This window comes from Hevea brasiliensis, chromosome 1 (assembly GCF_030052815.1).
Source record: "Hevea brasiliensis isolate MT/VB/25A 57/8 chromosome 1, ASM3005281v1, whole genome shotgun sequence".
NCBI lineage: Eukaryota > Viridiplantae > Streptophyta > Magnoliopsida > Malpighiales > Euphorbiaceae > Hevea > Hevea brasiliensis.
Window position 1 is genome coordinate 124,742,885 of NC_079493.1, and position 19,904 is coordinate 124,762,788.

The 19,904-nt window shown below is 32.5% G+C and overlaps 4 protein-coding genes across 6 annotated transcripts; all 4 read left to right on the forward strand.

Moving 5' to 3' along the window:
* The first annotated feature begins 859 nt into the window (after window positions 1-859).
* Window positions 860-4,251, forward strand: LOC110634253 (probable nucleoside diphosphate kinase 5). 2 transcript variants are annotated; one of them, XM_021783194.2, is made up of 6 exons: window positions 860-986; window positions 1,217-1,288; window positions 1,591-1,815; window positions 2,530-2,637; window positions 2,803-2,912; window positions 3,929-4,251. In XM_021783194.2, exons 2-6 carry the CDS (start codon window positions 1,230-1,232, stop codon window positions 3,958-3,960), a joined length of 534 nt encoding a protein of 177 aa, XP_021638886.2. In that variant the 5' UTR covers window positions 860-986; window positions 1,217-1,229; the 3' UTR covers window positions 3,961-4,251. The 2 variants fall into 2 exon arrangements, with proteins under 2 accessions (XP_021638886.2, XP_021638887.1); XM_021783195.2 differs by lacking the exon at window positions 1,217-1,288 and having other exon boundaries at window positions 901-986.
* A 5,492-nt stretch (window positions 4,252-9,743) lies between these two features.
* LOC110634306 (protein DEEPER ROOTING 1) lies at window positions 9,744-11,618 on the forward strand. The gene is made up of 4 exons (XM_021783245.2): window positions 9,744-9,893; window positions 10,544-11,109; window positions 11,228-11,402; window positions 11,489-11,618. Exons 1-4 carry the CDS (start codon window positions 9,827-9,829, stop codon window positions 11,506-11,508), a joined length of 828 nt encoding a protein of 275 aa, XP_021638937.1. The 5' UTR covers window positions 9,744-9,826; the 3' UTR covers window positions 11,509-11,618.
* A 1,734-nt stretch (window positions 11,619-13,352) lies between these two features.
* Window positions 13,353-15,505, forward strand: LOC131169307 (ATP synthase subunit alpha, chloroplastic-like). The gene is made up of 2 exons (XM_058128514.1): window positions 13,353-13,903; window positions 15,366-15,505. Exons 1-2 carry the CDS (start codon window positions 13,519-13,521, stop codon window positions 15,503-15,505), a joined length of 525 nt encoding a protein of 174 aa, XP_057984497.1. The 5' UTR covers window positions 13,353-13,518.
* LOC110634288 (sm-like protein LSM1B) lies at window positions 15,030-19,194 on the forward strand. Of its 2 annotated transcripts, none has more exons than XM_058151326.1 (5): window positions 15,030-15,734; window positions 16,686-16,754; window positions 16,854-16,969; window positions 17,068-17,130; window positions 18,359-18,791. In XM_058151326.1, the coding sequence occupies exons 1-5, from the start codon at window positions 15,674-15,676 to the stop codon at window positions 18,395-18,397; spliced, it is 348 nt and encodes a 115-aa protein (XP_058007309.1). In that variant the 5' UTR covers window positions 15,030-15,673; the 3' UTR covers window positions 18,398-18,791. The 2 variants fall into 2 exon arrangements, with proteins under 2 accessions (XP_058007309.1, XP_021638923.1); XM_021783231.2 differs by lacking the exon at window positions 18,359-18,791 and adding an exon at window positions 18,823-19,194 and having other exon boundaries at window positions 15,032-15,734.
* Window positions 19,195-19,904: the final 710 nt, after the last annotated feature.

Consider the following 19,904-nt stretch of genomic DNA (forward strand, 5'->3'; position numbering starts at 1 on the left):
TTTAATCTAAATTTTAATTATGTGTCCAAAATTTATATTTTCAAATTTGACATAGAAAAATATAGCTAATAAAATCTGAGAAATTATTACATGCTCTTAAATATTATATCACAGAGTTGAGTTAATGCTCTCAACTAATAAAATTATAACACATATCACATATTAAGCAAAAAAAAAAAAAAAAAGAGTTGGATTGGTGACGAAGGATTTGTTATACACCTTTCAACAAAGTTAACCGTAACGATATTTATAAAAGCTTAAAAAATATGTGTTATATTTTATTGGAAAGAGTAACAAATCACTGCGCTAACTTCGCACACGGAGTCTATTATATATATATATATTTGAAAATTTAATAATTCCCTATTAAACGTTATATAATGAATGAAAAACTCAACATTAAAGTTTTAAAAAAAGAAGTCTTTGAAATTTTTTTTTTTGGATCCTTAATACAATAATACTGATATGTTTTGTCTGATAAGGAATAAAAAAAATAGAAAATAATTAATTTATTTTTGCTAAATGCTAACCTCTTGTTTAGAAATTACATTTTTTGAGGCTTCAATTTAATTTTTTTAAAATTTTTATATTTGAAATAAAAAATTTTAATTTTTTATTTCAAAAAATAATTTATTTAAAAAATAAAATTTATGATTTATGTGATTATTTGTTTTTTTTTTAAATGCCGAAGGAACCATGTAAATTAACAAATAAATAATTATAATTATTAAAATTAATTGAAAAAAGAAAATATAATAGTTATATTTTTGACAGACATACTTGTATATAAAATTGCCTCATTGGCATTCCATTTAGGCTATCGTGGAATATGGATGTATTATATAATTTCCCTCCAAAGGGCATTTATAGGATTGACACTTGTCCTCGAGAAGATTTCAGTGGCCAAAATCTTTCACCTTCACCCAAAATTTTCTCTTGTTTGATTCTTTAATTTTTCCCGCGTTTCTTCCTCCTCTCTACTGCAGGTAAAATTTTCTGTATGTTTCCTGCGATAATCATCAAAATAATACATAACAATTTATAGAAAACTCCGATTCTCTCCATATTCAGTATTCATTGCTAATTAACAAAGCGAATCTTTCAAAAACATTTGATTTTTGAAAGCCTTCATCTGTTGTATGCAATGTTCTGTTTTTGAACATATAAATATCACACACTGATTATGATTATGTTTTTTGTTTACTAATTTTTGCAGTTTCCAGCTTCAAATGATTATTCGCTTTATCTTCTTCTTCTTCCTTCTGTTCTCTTTGTATTTCCCTATCAGGTAAACTGCTGAGTTAGGTTTTTTGGTTTGTCATTTGATTATTTTGCAAAGATTATTGTATAAAGGTGTTAAAAGCTTGGCAATTATTTTACTATGATTTGTTGATTCCCATCGAATTTGTTTTTCTCCCCACTTGATTTATCATGCATAAAATTTACTATAAACTTTCTTGCTTCTATGGACCTTTCATGTTAATTACAGAAGTCGCTATCTTAAATGCTTCTATGGATCTTTCATGTTAATTATATTATCCACAGATTGTATTTGCTGATCTGCTATGTTAAATGCTTTGTGGAATGTAGGTCTTCAAGCAATGGAAGTACGGAAGAGGAGAAAACATTAGCTATGATAAAGCCTGATGGAGTGTTAGGTAATTACACTGAAAGGATAAAAATGGTTATTGTGGAGTCTGGTTTCAGCATCATTAGGGAAACTATCACTCAACTTGATGAGCACCGTGCTTCAAACTTTTATGTTGAGCACTCTTCAAAAAGTTTCTTTTCAGGTCTTATCAAATACATGACGAGGTATCTTCATTTCTAAGTTATTCTTTTGTAATAATCAATTGAAGTTGAACTTATACCGTAGGCCTTTATCTTAATTACAATTGTTGCTCACTCTTTGTTAGTTCCTAATTAATTATACATTGTTGCTTTTTTAACAACTGGAGCAGAAAATAATGCAAGCAATTTTTAGGTCTGATTTTTTACCTTTTTCACCAACTCATTCTTTTTGCAGTTTATGAACCAAATTTGTAATGCTTAGCAAAAAAGCAGAAACATGTACTCATTTTCTTTTATATTGGTTCACTGGTATGATTTCAAATTCACCTGAACCATGAGGAACTGGATTTCCTATTATAATTAAAAGTCTTTTTGAATTCTTAATTTGTTGCCTAGTTTCAGTCTTCCTGTCTCTCCTCTCCTTTCCCTGCAGTTATCACTGAGGAGAAGCCTATATTGGAAGTCTTACATGAAAATAGTTAGCATTCATCCATTGTAGTTAGGCTTGTATGACAATGAATTCTGTGTGCTCACGTAGAATAGTTATATGAGATTGCAGTGATGGATCCTTGCCTGGATCACTATGCAGCTCTTATTATATTAAGGTTTGGCTCTCATGATTCTCTGTGTTGGTTACTCATTTGGCATCTGTAACATCATTCTGTTGTTTATGATATAAAAGTGAAAAAAATGCTTTCACTGTTTTGCTCTATTTTATGTTGATACAGCTTTTGTCAGTGGTCCAGTATTGGTTATGATATTGAAGAAGGAAAATGCGGTTGCTGATTGGCGTACTCTAATTGGACCAACTGATGCACAAAAAGCTAAGATTACTCACCCTCACAGGTTCTTTGAGTTCTCACTTTTTGGTTCTGCTTATAAGCTCTGTAATTCCAATCTGTCTCATTTTATGGCTTGTAATATTGGGTTTCCATGCCACTGTACTTCATCCTTTTCCTTCATTATATAGTTTTTGCTTGATTTTCACTTGATTACTTCTGGTATTTTCAGCATCAGAGCAATGTGTGGGTTGGATTCAGAAAAGAATTGTGTTCATGGTTCAGACTCTCTTGAATCGGCTCAAAGGGAAATTTCCTTTTTCTTTGGGGAGATATCCTCAGGTCAGTTCCCAGCCCTCGCCTTTGTTTTGATTTGGATTTACAATAAGGTGACTTAATATCCTTCCCCTCCCAACGACACCTTCACAGTTGTCCTTCCCTTCCTGTGCATAGTGGACTGTGTATTGATGAGGTCTAAATGTGTGCTACTGGTATTTGTACCCTGCAAGATAAAAGAATGTCTTTCTACTGTTTCATAGTGTTACTGTTTCATAGTGAAATTTTAACACCATTTTGTTGGGAGTTTAATTCCACTAGGATACTTTTGTTTTGGCCATCTATCATCCCCACTGCAGCTATGATAAGTTAATGTTGATGCCTTTGCGTAATTGGAGAGTAATGTACTAAGTTTATTTAGTAGTAAATAACTCAAAATTTCTGAGAGACGATCTGAATTTGGAATATATACTCAGAGTCCTAGTAATACATAAGAGAATAATTGAGTTTGTGTCACAATTTATGTGCGTTCTCTACTCCTAAATTCCTAATGGATCCAATCAGCCCAAAATAGATAGATTTTATTTTTGACTGTAGTATGGTAGTTTTCTACCTTTTTGTTGGTCAATATCTCTTCTCTGCTATTCATTTATTTGAAGATAAATGAAAGAAAATTTTACTTTTGAGGCTCAAAATATGTATTTTATAAAAGGTTTGTTATCCAACTCTTATCCAATCTGCTGTAACCCTTAGAACGGATGTGCAGTATTGTGCCCTTCATGTCAACAGTCGTGATTATTTTCTTTAACAAGGGAAAATTTTACTTATATGAATGTCAGTAGCTGCAGCACAAAACATATTCTGTTGAAAATTCCAAGAAAGAAAGTAAATTGTATAGTATTTTCTGGTCATAAACTCAAAATTAATTGTTACTTGAATTGCAAAGTGCACACTAAGGGGGGAAATGCATAGTGCGATTTCATTCATGCTTTGATTACAAAAAATTGTCTGTTTATTTCTGTTTTTAAAGATACATGCTTCTGATAATGTGTCTTATCTACTGCGTGTATTATCTTTAATAGGTGATGCTGTTGGAGAGCATGACGAACTCTGAATGGTAAGAATTCAGAGCAGAATTACATGTTATTACATGTTTCTCCAGTCTTTATAACAGCCATAAGACTTGAAAAAAAAAGGAGCAATAGCAAATACTTTATGGTACTTAGGCATCTGCTGTAAAATAGACCTTTTTCAATCTCAGTTTTGCATGTTTCTTTCCCTCAATTGTTGTTTCCTTTAACTATCTTAAGTTGATTTATGATCTTGCTACAAAATGATGACAATGCCAGAATTACTTGCTATTTTATGGTCTCACACTGAAATGCAAAAAGTATGTCATTTGAAAGGCCTTGCCCACTTTCACCATGAGGAAGAACTGAGTATTTGATGGGCTGATTTACTAGAGGAAATGTCCTATGTGCTTTTCTAGTGATCAATGGATTTATTTTTTCCCTTTCTGCCAGCTAAGTAGAACAACATACCATAAAGAGGTTGTAGTTACAGTCCAAATAAAAAATGTTTGGAACTCTATGCAAGTGATATAGCCTTGTTCTCATTTTTAGGTTTAGACCAGTAGATCTTGGTGATAATAAGGTTGGTTGATTGCTGAGAGGCAGTCGGGTGTTGTCATATGGTTTATGAGTGACAAGACGCCATACTGTTAAGTCTAGTATTTCTAAGTTTTTTAGTTTTTAGATTTAAAAAAAAAAATCAAAGAGATGGATGAATGAAATAGGTTTTTTGCAATTGCATTTCCATTAAAATTGGTCCACAGATCTCGGGGATCAACATAAATTGAGTTCTTATTGGTTGTGAGCCACATAGGTGCAAAGAACTTATGCAAGAATACAGTTACATATAGGGTTAATCTCAGTGTAAGGCGATTGTTATTAAAGAAAGGAACTCTATTGCTGAATATTATGCTGAAGTTCATAGGGTTTCCATTTCAATAAAATAAATTTTATTTTTGTCAATGAAGTAGGAAACTGCATTTTAGCAGTAAAAGCCTTTTAGCATGTGTGCTGACCATAGCTAGATATATTAGTAAATGCATCCATGAATAGAGGATTTACTACCCTAAACTTGTTTTCTCCCCCAACTACATGGTCAAATCCCAAGCACTATTCAGTAGATAACAGTTGAGTCAACTTGCCATGGTCCTAGGAGATTAAGATGAACCAATTCCCAAAAGATAATAATGCAGCATTTGCGAAGCTGTAGCATACCATTGCCTAGTTTATATTTGAACTTAACACTTTAGCAACTTGTAAGGAATGTCACACTTTATTAAACGAAAATGAGAGGCTAAAGGTACTTTTGTCAATAACCAAGAAATAAAGATGAATTTTGCATAGTGGTTGCTAATTTTTTAGTATATATGATACTTATACTTTTCTGTTTGTATATTAGCTTTTGCAAGTTTCATACTTGGGCAGGAAGATACCATGTATCAGGTTATATTAGGTGTCAATTTCACCTTCTAAATTGAGACATAGCATTGTCATTTTCTTTCTTTCAGTACACATTTGCATGTGAATTATCGCACTAAGTTTGAGTTAAGTTGACATTTTCTCTTTGATAGTGTTTTGTGTAGCCATGTGTATTCTAAAGTCTTGAATTAGGCGTGTGTTCCATCAAGGGTCTACTCCTCTTCTTTAAAATTAGTAGTTTCAGGGTTTTAGTGGAGAATGACTTGCTATTCCCTTGAAAATCATGACTAAATTAATTAAGTAGTTTGATTGCTTGAGGCAAATGAAAATTGGTGCATGACCTATCTGGCATTGTAGAAACATATGAGCTGAATTTTTTCTTACACATGACAATAATACTCTATTTGTCACTCCCATGGTCAAGTTAAAGAAGAAAAAAAATCACCCAATACCTTACAAACACTCATAGTTTGAATAATGATTTCAAATTCAATTATTGTCTCGCAGTCTCTGCAGTTCATGGCAGTGGTAGCTAGTTTCTGCCCATCTGCCATACACAATCCAAAATTTATTCACATTATTCATGCCATTCTTGCATTGAGTAATGAGCTGATTGTGCTAATTACAGTATAAATTACTTAATCCTGCATCATAACTATATATGCTTGATTTAATTAGACGTATGGTTAATTACAGTAAGTGAAAGATTATCTAGAATAACAGTGCCTCCAACAAGGCCCTAGTTAGCGGCCAGGATTGAAGGGTTTACTAATTGTCTTTGAGAGACATAGGCTGCAAAAATGAAATTTCATGCTAGTAAGATATCATATATCTTGATACGTGAAATTTTCGGGGATCTTGGTGTAGGACGAAACATTTGCTTAGTCTTAATGCTAGACATAATAGTTTATTAGTAGCCGGAGATCCAACGAAAGCAGAGCTCTGGTCAAACAATGATGGCCACCACCTTTCTGGATGTAAGAGGTCCACATCATAAGGTGTTAGTTTATGCTGGCCGAAGTTTCATGACATTCCAGAATTAGTAAGCTCTTGGAAGATTTAGCTTGGCTCCTAAACCCTAGACATCTAGTAGATGCGATCACTCACATGGCTTCCTTCTTTTTGTTATCTTGGTGGGAGTAATCCTTGACTCCCCTTTTCATTTGCTTTCTTACTTGCATCTCGAGGAGTCAGTTTATTAATTATTATTATTCTTATATGAAAAACATTTAGGTTTTAAGCATTCTAGTGACGAGTTGGGTGGCGATACATTCAAGATTTCTAAGCCTGTATTCACTGGATATTTTGATCTTAATTATCATAGTTTTTTTTTTGGTATTTAAGAGCAATTACTCAAGTATTTTCTCCGTCTACTTTTATTTATTATTTTCTTAAAAGTTATTTTATCCATAATTACTTATGTGTTGTTCTAAAAAGAGCAAGGAACAGTATTTTTTTTTAATTTTACCTTATCTTTATTAAACATAGTCTCTCTTAATTAGGTTAGATAAAAAGTAATTTAATCAAATTAAAGAGTATTTGTTTATAAATTAGGTAATTTAATTACTTTTTTTATTATCATGCAAAAATTTTAAATAATAAATAAAAGTAGACAGAGATAATATTTTAATTTTTTTTAATATTTAAGATTAAAAATTTTCTCAAGTGAATTTAAGCTTGTATGACGTATTTAGAAATTTTAAATAATTTTAAAGTGTTTTTTAAATAGAGTCAAATCTGATTGATAAATAAAGGTAATTTTTATTTTTATTAATTGAATTAATTTTATTGATTAATTGTTATAGCTTTGGTAGAACATCCTACACATGGCACATTGTGTTCTGAAAACTTTTTAAAATTGGGTTTATCTATGTTAATGTTAGTGATGATCGAGCTCATTCTGTTGTTAAACCTTTGCTTAATTTTAGTGGTAATTTAAGTAAACTTGTACTAACCACATACGTAAAATCACATGAACCACGTAAATACTGAAAAAATTCAAACACGAACTCCTTGCTTGGAGGCGGCACATCCTCAACAGTCGAAATGTGTAGGTTTAAGTGGTCCAGAATAAATTCATGTCCACCAATCACAAAGTTTAGATTATCTAAAACCCACTTTTTAGATCATTCTTTTCAGTGTAATTAGCAAAACCCTTTTGTTTTTATATCCAATGCCATGAGATTAGTGGGACAAATCACCTTTCTATCTAAGCAAATGGTCCCATTTTAATTAAACATGGGTTTTGAGCAGGATGCTATTGATGATAGTATGATCCATCATGTTCTTAAAATAAACGAGTGATTTAAAAAGCTGTGTCTCTCTTCTTAAATAAAATCAAGAGATTTTCTTCATGGTTTTGGTTTGTTAGCGTCATAGAGCAACTTGGAAGTATCCTTGTTGAAATGTCAACCCGACCCTGTGGGACACTTGTCGATCCGACAGGAGATCATGGGAAATACTTTGTCGTGACTACGCGGCAACTGTCATAGCACAACACATTAAAATATCATTATCATTAGAGAAATTATTTCACACATTATCTCTTATATTTATATATGGAATGATGTGTCTTTCATGCTATTTCAAAGCTGAAAAATTGCATCAATCACAATTGAATTTTGATCATTTGTTTTGATTATATCCTCTTTTGCTGGATAAGACTGCAAAATATGCATTGCATGGCTTGTGTGATTTGAAAAGTGCAAATTATGTTGGTGTTGAAAATGTTGTATTCAGTCAAGAAGATTAATTGTTTCATCTTCGAAAGAGAGCATCTTCTTAGAAGTTCATTCGCTAGTGCTTGCCAATGATGCATATGATGATTGAGTGGTTCTCACATGTATACGCTTGTTTAATTGAAAATTGACACATCATAATGGTGAATCCTACTATCAAATATGGTACAGATTTTTTTTTTAATTTTTTATTGATTGAGTGTATAAAATAAGTTATATATATCTAAGAATTTTCCTATGATAATTATCTCTTGGGAGACAACAAAATCCTTCTTCGTCCATACGCCAATGTTTTAAAAGATTGATGTGTTCTTTGTTAAAAGCAAAGATATACATGCTCTTGTGATGCAACATGATTTTACAAAAACAATTAATTACAATAGCAAGCCATTTTTTGTAGATCCATTCATAATAGGTTATGCTCATATTTTTATTTAGGCTCAGCCAAGATTAGAGTTAGGTTGAAATCGGTTTGATCAAATTTAAAATTGAAATCGAATAATAATTTGCGGGTTTAAATGAAATTAAAACTGTTTTGGAGAGAGTTGATTAGTCTTTCCCTCTTTGAACCTTAAACCAAATTAAATTATAAACAATGGAAGCCCAATCTAGTTCTAACCATTTTAAATTGTCTCAAATCTAAATTAAATTGTAGTAATTTAATAATGAAAATCAACTCCTATGTATAATTTGATTTAAGTCTCTCCTTTCCATGAATCGAGACCGTCGATTCTGGGATTGACCCATGCTTAAAACACTAGAATGACTAAACCGATGATGAATCAAAAGGAAATAGTACAATATTGATAATGAAATCGTCCCATCAAAGCATCCAAGTAAATTTGCTGAATATATAACTATCCAATTGCATCATATATATATATATATATTGCTGTGCAAGTTATGTCTACTTGCATTGCTAAGGAGAAATACATTAAAATTAAATCTATAATTAAGTAACTAATTGAGAATATTTAAAACTAGAAGAGCTCGTGTCACTCCTTTGATGGTTAGATTAAAAATTTATAGAGATTGAACCCTACTTTTTTACTTCTTTGACATTTGGATTTGCATTTATATTTTAATTAAATGGATAATATTTATGCTAAAGTATATTACTGATTTAGCAGGTATTAGATTGAGTTCGTTTTCTCAATTCCCTTAAAAAAAATTGTCCAAGCAAAAAGTCCTAATATAACCCATTTGTTAAAAAAAAAAAATTAATAATTGGAGAAAGACTATAGTCACATTTTGAATAAAAATATTAAGGGAATTTCTTTACGGTTAGTGGGATACTTGTCTGTGTGAGTATGTAGGTATATTATTATTAGTTGTATTGGGAGAGAAGGTGATCCAGGGATGGAAGATATATATTGGAAGATAAAATAAAAAACAAATGCAAAGATATAAAGGTGGTAAAAGGCTGTATTTGGAACTTTAACTATTAGCTAGAAGCCCATGAGATTCATCAAAATCCTATCTTTGTTTTGATTTTTCCAAAGCTAGAATTCTTTCTCATCAGCATTTTTTTTTTTTTTAATACACTTTCCCACCATTTTCCCACTCAGTATAGCTACTAAAAGCTCTCATTTCTGACCCCAAAAAAGCTCTCATTTTTGCGCCATCCAAAATGAAGGTAAGCTTTAGTGCCTGTGTGTAAGAGAGAAAAGGAAAGGTAATTTAATGTAATGCCTAATTGGAATGGTTTCTGATCAGAATTTTTCATTTGTTTTGGTTGCAGCTTTTCAGTTGGATGCAAAATAAGCTCAATGGGAATAAACAAGTGATCAATAGAAAACCAAATGCAGCTTCATTTACTTGTAAGCACTCCAACTCTTTTTCTTCTTCTTCTTCTTCTGGTATCTCTTTTCTATCATTTTTAGTTCACTTTTATGAGAAATGAAAATTTCCAAGTCTGCATGGGATTGAATCCTGATCCAATAAGCAAAAGTTAAATGGTTCTTTGAATGTATAATAATAATAATAATAATATCATGTTAATTTGGAAGAAAATTTATGAATGAGCATAGTGTAATTGGTCATATCAACATCCCAGTAAATATGCAGGTCAGTGGATTAATAGTTCTATTATGAAGGGAAAAAAGGGGAAATCCATTTGATGAGATCAAGGATTCAGTTGTACAAATTAAGATTTAATTGAAATGTAAATTCTAATGATTTGAAAAAAAAAATTATTGTGATAAAATTAATCTTAGTTAAAAACAAATCCCAACATGAATATTGGGATTCAAATAGAAAAAAAAAAATCTAATTCAATGATCATATTGAAGTTCTTTTGTCAACAGAAGTCATGTTTAAGACCTTATAGACAAGTCAACAAATTTATATGAATTTAATTTAATTTTTAATAGTATTCATTTTCAAGTAAAAAAGGCATTGCTTCTTTAATTCTTTTAAAAGAAAATAAAAAGAAAAATTCTCAAATTTTCGTGTCTTAATTTACGTGCAGATCATGTTAAACAAGATTCTCGAGAGGAATTCAGTGATTGGCCTCATGGGTTGCTGGCAATTGGAACTTTTGGCAACAATGAATTAAGATCAGAAAATCTTGAAATCCAAGAAGTTCAAGAAGTCCAACATGTTAAAGAAGAAGAAGAAGAACAAGAGGACACATCTTCCTCAGAGGATTTACAAGATTTCACACCTGAAGAGATTGGAAAATTACAGAAAGAATTGACAAAGCTCTTATCAAGAAAACCAACTTCTGATAAGGAAAAAGAAGTTGCTAAAACCCTTCCATTGGATAGATTTCTCAATTGTCCATCAAGCTTGGAGGTTGACAGAAGAATCAGGAACACGGTCACTAGTGATATGGATGATAATGAAGAAGATATTGAGAGGACAATTAGTGTAATTCTTGGTCGATGCAAGGACATTTGTGAGAAAAAGAAAAAGAAAGCAGCAATTAGGAAGAAATCCATCTCTTTCCTTCTCAAGAACATCTTTGTTTGTAGAAGTGAGTTTGCACCACAACCAAGTTTGAGGGATACTCTTCAAGAATCAAGAATGGAGAAGGTACACACACACACGCGCGCGACACTAAAGCATACCCTTTTTTTCTTCCTTTATTTTTTGATTTGTAATTTTATAAAATTGCATGAGAGGTGGAATTTGACATGATTTTTGGCCACAGCTATTGAGAACATTGCTTCACAAGAAGATTAACCATCAAAATTCTTCCCGGGCATCATCAATGAAGAAATATCTTGAGGATAATAAACAGAAAGCAAAGGAGGAAAATGAAAAAGAAGAAGGAAAGAGGAATAAGACTTGTGATGGATGTAAATGGGTCAAGACAGATTCTGAATGTAAGTTCAGTTTTTGGAATTTTTATACCTTTGCTTGGTCATAACCAGTTCTTAGCATTAATGGGTATCTCACTTTTTATTTGCAGACATTGTTCTTGAGATATAAATTTGCCTGCAAGTTTAAAAATGACAAGGATTTACATCATACGGTGAGAGCATTCTTTTCCTTTTTAAACTCTTTTATTATTTCTCTTAATTATTTCAGTTCTCACTTGATTAATCCTTAACTTTCTGCAGATTCATGTCTGGATTTAAGAAGATCAAGAAATATATATATATATATATATATATATATATATATATATAGATACGTGGAGAATCCTAAACCATGCATCAATAATAACAGCTACAATGTTATACTTGTCTTTGATGGTGGCTTCCCCCACTTTTTTATGCTTGCATCTGAGTAGATTCAGTGCAATACATTCATGTTAGTATGTGTAAATCATTGTCCAAGGATTTCTGTAGTCTGTCCTGGCAAAAGCTCGACATTCTGTACAATTTTTGTCCTATTTTAACGTGAATAATATTGCACATATTCTCCACTAGGCCATCAAACTTGCAAAGAAAAATTTTACATCTTGATCGAATAAACTATAAAGTTTTGAGTCAAATCATAATTAAAATTAAAAGAATTTTAAAAGATGAACCAAATTTGAGGGTTTGGTCCATATTTACTAAGCCCAATAGGTTTGGATGACCCAAGGACAATTTTAAATCCATTATGCATACAAAATAGAAAGATTCATCACTTCCACCACTGATTTGATATGTTTGTTATCTTTGCAAACTTGAAAATTTTCTATGAGTTTTAGTTTAATAGTATTAAAATGGGATTAAATATTTTAAATTTGAATTTTAATACTAAATGAAACCAAATAAATAAATAAAAAAAGTACATGAAAGTTGAAATTTGGCATGATTCTTGTTCTCAGCCAAATCAAACGCTAATGGTTATATTGTTTTCTATTATTCTACATAGTTTTTCTAGAGATTTTCCATTTTGCAAGCCTATGTTAATTGAGTTCAGCTCAAATCATTTGGTTTAGGGGAATATCAAATTTAGCTTTTAATGCTTTGATTTCTAATTTTGTCCATAACTTTGCACATTTTTTTTAATATACAATATTACATTAAAGGCCCATCAAAATTACAAATTAGATTTAAATAATACTAAAAAGAAAAATGAGGCCCACAATGAGAGTATGGCAACCAGCCCAATAAATCAAACCAACTTAGCATGCAAGAAACATAATCGCCCAACCCCGCACAACACCTCATATTAACATAGTTACCTCCTAGCTTTCTTAAGACAGACGTTCATCTCAACTCTACAACAATGATGGGTGTCGTTACAGGGCTCTCTAGCACACTAAACCAACAAAATAATCTTCCCAATTATGGTATAAAAGCAAATCCGGAGATCCAAGCAAATGTAGCCCTTTTACTGTTTATAGCAAACCCAATTAAGATGAGATGATGACAAAGTAGATTTCCTCCAGCAGACTATCCGTAATCACCTCTCTATCTACTGCCCTCAAAAGATCAACCAACATGTAAAACTTACCAAGCACAAAACACAACAACCGTATATAGCTAAGCTAGAGAAATCAAAATTCAAAAGAACTCCCTTACCCGAAAATAAGAGAAATCGACGAGAAAAAAGCGAAACTCGACGAACCAGAAAGAACAACTCAACTCAACTAAGCCTTTATCCCAAAAATTTGGGGTTGGCTATATGGATTCGCTTTCTCCACTCTGAACGATTTTGGGTTAAATACTCAGAAATGTGTAATGCTTCTAGGTCATGTTGTACTACTATCCTCAAAGTCAATTTAGGTCTACCCATTTTTTTCTTTCTATCCTCTAACCTAATGTACTCTACTTGTCTAACTGGAGCCTCCATATGTATACGCTTCACGTGACCAAACCACCTCAATCTCCCAAGCCTTACAAGGAGCTCTAGGAACTCTGAATAGTTGTTTGACCAACGAGTTGCATTTACGTACCATCAATGCTAATCTTGGCATGTTTGGGGCGATAAAAGAAATAACTGATTAGTCCTTCTACTGTAGGCATTATTTTTTTTAAAAAAAAAAAAAATTAAGAAATACTCATGGTAACCATTCGAGCCGACGAGATTAGTAATATTATCCGCGAACGTATTGAGCAATATAATAGGGAAGTAAAGATTGTAAATACCGGTACCGTACTTCAAGTAGGCGACGACATTGCTCGTATTTATGGTCTTGATGAAGTAATGGCAGGCGAATTAGTAGAATTTGAAGAGGGTACAATAGGCATTGCTCTGAATTTGGAATCCAATAATGTCGGTGTTGTATTAATAGGTGACGGTTTAATGATACAAGAGGGAAGCTCCGTAAAAGCAACAGGAAGAATTGCTCAGATACCTGTGAGTGACGCTTATTTGGGTCGTGTTATAAATGCCCTAGCTAAACCTATTGACGGTCGAGGTGAAATTTCAGCTTTCTCTCAACTTATCTTCAATTGGCACAACTCCTACCTTTTCTCTAATACTCTCATTACGGACTTTATCTAGTCTAGTATGGCCACTCATCCACCTTAACATTCTCATCTCTGCAACTCTTATCTTAAATGCATACGACTCTTTCAGTGCCCAACACTCACTACCATATAACATAGCCGGTCGTATAGCTGTACGGTAAAATTTTCCTTTCAATTTATTGGGAATCTTACGATCACATAAAACTCCCGTGGCACGTCTCCACTTCAACCATCCGGCTTTAATCCTATGACTAACATCCTCCTCACATCCCCCATCTACTTGAAGGACTGAGCCTAGATATTTAAAGTGATTACTTTGGGGCAGTATCACTCCATTCAAACTAACTCCTTCCCTATCACCAGTTTGGCCTTCACTTAACCTGCAATGCATGTATTCTATATTCGTTCTACTTAACTTAAAACCCTTTGACTCTAAAGTACTTCTCCAAAGTTCTAGCTTTCTATTGACTCCTTCTCGTGTCTCATCTATCAGAATAATATCATCTGCAAACATCATGCAAACCAGAAAGAACAAAAACAACAAAATCCCATTGAGAAGTCAAACATTGGTTTGGCAAGTCAAATACTTGAGGATTAAGCTTTGTGTGACACTTTTCTTGATGGTGCCTTCTATCCTTTCCCATGGTTGCATCTGAGTCATGCTTCATGATTTTCTTTGTATGTACTAGCAAAAGCTAGACATTCTTTGCATTTGTTTTATTATGATCTTTTTCCTTTTTCTTTTTTTTTTAAGCTGCTACATATAAATTAGTTCAAAATTAATATTAAAAATTCATCAAAATTGTAAAAATTTTATATTTTATGATTGGATTGGAGCAGAAAAAGCTTTCATGCTAAACTATTGAAAGAGATATAATTAACTATTATATTATTTATTTAATAATATAATTCAATAAAATTATAAAATGCATGCTAAATAAATATTTTATTAATAACTTAATAAACTTATTGTTATATTATTTTTTAAGGAAAAATAATATTTAGCAACAATAATTTAAAAATAATTTCTTATTATATGTGTGAATTAATTGTGAAAATATTTGAATTGAGAAAAAAAAAAAAAAAACTCTTAAAACCCAAAGAAAAATAAAAATGAGCAAGAGACTAAGCCAACAACTTCAATTAAACCTCACCCTTCAACTCCCACCATGCAAAACGCCAAACCCTAGCAATTTTCTTCTCCTAGAAATCATTTTCCTACATTTTCTCGCTCGATTCTCTCTCTATTATTTTCTCTTTCTCTTCGTTTCTTTTCGTCTCTTCCGGTGCGATTGGATCTGAGTGACTTCTTTTACAATTCCCACTCTGTTCATTCAATCCGGAAGAGAAATCCCCAATTTCTTTTAGCCTTTTTGGATCTTTAGGATTACTCAATTTACCGCTTTCTTTTTGTTTTTGTTTTCTTGGTGATTGTAGGAGTAGTTAGGGTTGGCAACCTGAATTTGGATGATTTTTTTAAAAGCAGTTTGGAGTTCTTGGGGATAGGACCAGTTAGGGTTTTGTGGTTTGACTTTCGGTTTAATCGTGAGATTTCGGGGTTTCTCTCTTTTGGTTGATTGTTCATTGTTGTTCTTTTGTTTGGAGTTTTTAGATTGAAGTGGTAGTGTGGTGAAGTGGCTAAAGAAGGAATTGTAAGCAACCAATGCCATTTTCTTGGATTGGCGTTCGACGAATTTTTCGGTGATTTTTTGCAGTACCGAATAAGATAGAGCTTGAGCTTATCCATGTCTTGGGCGGGACCGGAAGATATTTACCTTTCTACTTCTCTTGCTAGCTATCTTGATAGTAAGTTATCCTTTCTTGTGAATGATTAAATTCTTTGTGTTTCTTGGATTGTTAGCTTGTGCTCGATGTTGCCATGTTAAAATGTTTCCATGTTCAGTGGAATTTGCCCCAGAAATTGATATAGTTTATAAGTTGCTGTTTGCATTACTTACGTAAATGATGAAAAAATAGTTCGTTTCCTATATGGTATGGATTCCTTTAAGAGACATCTGGCTTGAGCAACGCCATGCTTTTCTGAGGTTGCTGTAATTCTATTCTAAAATTTGCGCCTTGCACCATTTAATTGGATTAAAAGACTTGCTTGCTTGTCTATGACTAATTTCTATGGACACTTCGTTTTTTGGGAACCATGCATAGTATTTGTTCATTTAGAATTCATTTTGAGCTCATGTATATAATATTATAATTGGTGTGTATTGGCGTTATATTGATTTGATCATCTGGTGGAGATATGAAAGATAGGAGATATGAAAGATTCATCTGATATCTTTATTGTATTGGCTCCATGGCACTCTTGTAAGCTGATAACTAATGGTGTTTTTAGAATTAATTGGTGATGAATGGGTTAAAATTTTTTAACTGTAAACAAAATTTTAATTGTTGGTACTTTGCAGTTCAAAACTTAGATGGTTGCAGAATCAAAACCCATTTTGCAGCATGTGGAATGTTGCTTGTAAAAATCTTTTCAGTCATGGACAAGATATTTGCCGATGAACTAAAATGTAGCCATGGTGTTATATACATAGTTGTTTTTCTTTTGTAGGGTTCTCTTTGTTCTTTCAAATGTTTAATCTTGTTTTTACAACAATTACACTTAAGAGGGAAGTATGGATGATGTTTGCTCTATAATATAGCAGATGATGCCTGCGTGGTGTTCAGATACAAATTTTTGAAAGATGTGGGTTTCGTTGTTCTTAATTGTTCTGTCTTGTTCTTTTATTTTTGCCTCAGAGAAGCTACTTGTGCTTCTGCGAGATGGCAGAAAGCTCCTGGGAATACTACGTTCTTTTGATCAATTTGGTATGTTTTTCATTTTCTCATTGTATAAGGTTTACTTACTGATACTGATATTGATACTCCTCCAATGTCTGAAAATAAATAAACATTTGTGATATGCAGCCAATGCTGTTCTTGAGGGTGCATGCGAAAGAGTTATTGTTGGTGATCTCTATTGTGATATCCCTTTAGGTCTATATGTTATCCGAGGCGAGAATGTTGTTTTAATTGGAGAGCTGGTATGCATGAAGTGATTGATTTGTTTGATTTTTGTGAATGTATTGTTTGGTTTCATGATTTTTATTATTATCTTAAAATTTTCATTCTTCTACATTAGGATTTGGAGAGGGAAGAACTTCCTCCACATATGACTCGCGTTTCAGCAGCGGAAATTAGAAGGGTAAGTGGTGTTGCTGTTTCCTTTTATTTCATTAGCTAAGTGTTTCTGTTATTATTTGATAGATTTTGTGATGCATCATTAACGTGCACTTGTTGTATTAATAATTCTCATAGCTTACAGTTTCCTGGTGTAGAGTCTACAAATAATTGTTAATAATTTTTAGTGATTATAGACATGCGAAAAGGTGTTGTGGTATGACATGTTTGTGTGGACAAAGGTTCTGGACACAGCAACTCCTAAAGTATACTCAAGGATGTGGCTGTATGAACATGAGTATCTGTTAGCATGTTCTTTGAGCATATTGAATATGGATCTTACTTTAAAATGTTGCTGTTAGTGTACGGATTTATTTAAAAAGAACAATAATGGCAGTATTTTTAAGGATAAGATTCTTGCAGAACGCATACTATGCCAATTGTTTAATGAAAGGCCAATTGTGTACGGGTATCTTTATATGCGCTGTCGTGCCTTTCATGCTGATTGTTATTTGGAAGATGTGCCCAAAAATGTCATTTATTAGTCTTGTAAAGTGGTAATATTTGCTCTAATACTTGTTCTATCTCAGGTTTATAATTTTCTTTAGCATATTAGTTATCTTCTGAGTTCTGTCAGGAAAAGTGAGGAATTCTTTTTTTATTTTTTTTTTTTCAAGGAAAAGTGCTATATAGTTTTAAGTACCTATATGGTGAGTGGAAACAAATGCATATCAGCTCCACTGGTTAATTATTAGGTTTGTCTTGGACATTATAAAGTTGAAGTTGTCTGGCCTTGTGAAGGTTTCAAGTTTTAACCCTCCAAGCCAGACTTCCTTTTGAACGGCCAATTTTCTGTGTTTTCCCTTTATGTCACACATTCACTTCTAAACCTTGTGCTTGAATTAGATTGCTTTTGCGACAACATTCATTGGACATCTTTTTGGATGGTTCACTTGTTCTGGTTAGGAGAGTCAAATTCAGCAGTTTGATGGCTTCTGAGATAGTTGTGTATCATTTTTCTTATATTTTTTTCAGAATCAGGTAGTATCACTTATTTTCATAACCACCACTAGTCATTTGATGGAAAGTTAGTCTTTGCTTGATCCAGGATTTGTGGTGTATATGCTTTTCCAAAATAATTATTAATTGGCTAATAATACGTCTAATATCAGATTCATTTATCACTTTATTGTGATTTGTGAAAAACAAATTGTCCTATTCTGTCAAAAGTAACTCCATTTTCTGCTGAATAGGATTCACCAATGGATTTGAATCAAAGCCCATCTGTTTAGCTTAGATAAGGGTTCCAATTCCTAGTGCTATACCTGCGACTGCAATTAACTAACATGCAAATTGAAGGTAAAAGCTGTCTTGACTTGTACTGTTTAGGTCAAAAAAGGATGACACTCAAGGACTTGCCACATTAATTTAATGCAACAATGAATAATTGAATATGCCTTTCATTTATAATTTAAGCCTATGGTAAAATTAAGATGTAGAGATTCAATGCATTTAGGTAACTTCTAGTTCTATGTGAAGGAAACTGCTATATTTAACAAAGAGAAAATCTTTATGTAAGGGCTTTTTGCCAAATTTTCTTTAAAATGTTTGCTCTCCTCTGCAAGTCAAAGATGCATCTATTTTAGTGGATTTTACCTTTCTGAACATGCTCTTCTGTGGAGACATGCATTAAGTTCCTGTCCTGTATCTTTTGCAGGCACAAAAAGCCGAAAGGGAGGCTACAGATCTAAAGGGTACAATGAGGAAGAGAATGGAGTTCCTTGATTTGGATTAGTGGATACCCTGCAACCAAGTTACATGGGTCCGCACATATTTTAGCGGTCAATTGTAGGGATATGATAAGGTTGGATGCTCTTCCTTATTCTATGAAATTTCTGTAACATTTTTCAATGAAATGTATTTGAAAATTTTCATTAATGCTCGTTCTGTGAAATTTTTATTCAAGTTTGGATGTGGTGTAGTATGTAGTGGTTCGCTTATTCCATTTTCCGCTTTCATACTGTATTGGATATTTTCAGTTGTAATGTTTCTGTACAATCAAGAAAATTAGAATCGCACCTTGCAGGCATTGTTAATTCTTTCGACTGCAGGACATCGGATCTGCATTGCACTCTTCCAGTAAAGAGAGATGATTAATCATTGACAGGGATGGTGAACATTAACGCCACTTTGAACTTCTATAAATGCCACTGGGCTTGTTAAGGGTAGGATGATATTCATTCTTCTCCAGTTTAATTAGAATGTGGTAGACTTAATAATGAAGCATTTAAGGTGGGTATTCTCAGGCAATGAGGCATTGTTTGCCCCCTCGATGAATATTGGGTTACCAAGAAATCAAAGGGAAGGCTATTTTTGTTAATGGGAAGATTATTTGTGGGAGCAAATGGGAAGCACTATTTGTTGAATCTATGGGTTTTAAACCAAGGTACTAAATCTAAGTTGGAAATGGAAATACTGTGGTTGAGCTAAACAATCAAAACTCTGAAGCATCTACTCTACTCCTATGAGACTCTCAAAATTGACCAGTGAGGTTAATTCAATCGGCCTAATTGTACTAAAGTCGTTTCAAAATAAACAAATGACGGATTTTCATTTTCCATGTTATAATATTACATTTTGATTGTAATTTTCATTATTATATCCATTGTTAAAATATCACAATACTGGATATAATTTTTTTTCTACATTAAAAAAACTTACTTGAGATATGAGTGAAATTGACAATATAAAATTTAATTTTTTTTTCAACAATATCAAGTTCTGATTAATAATAAAAGA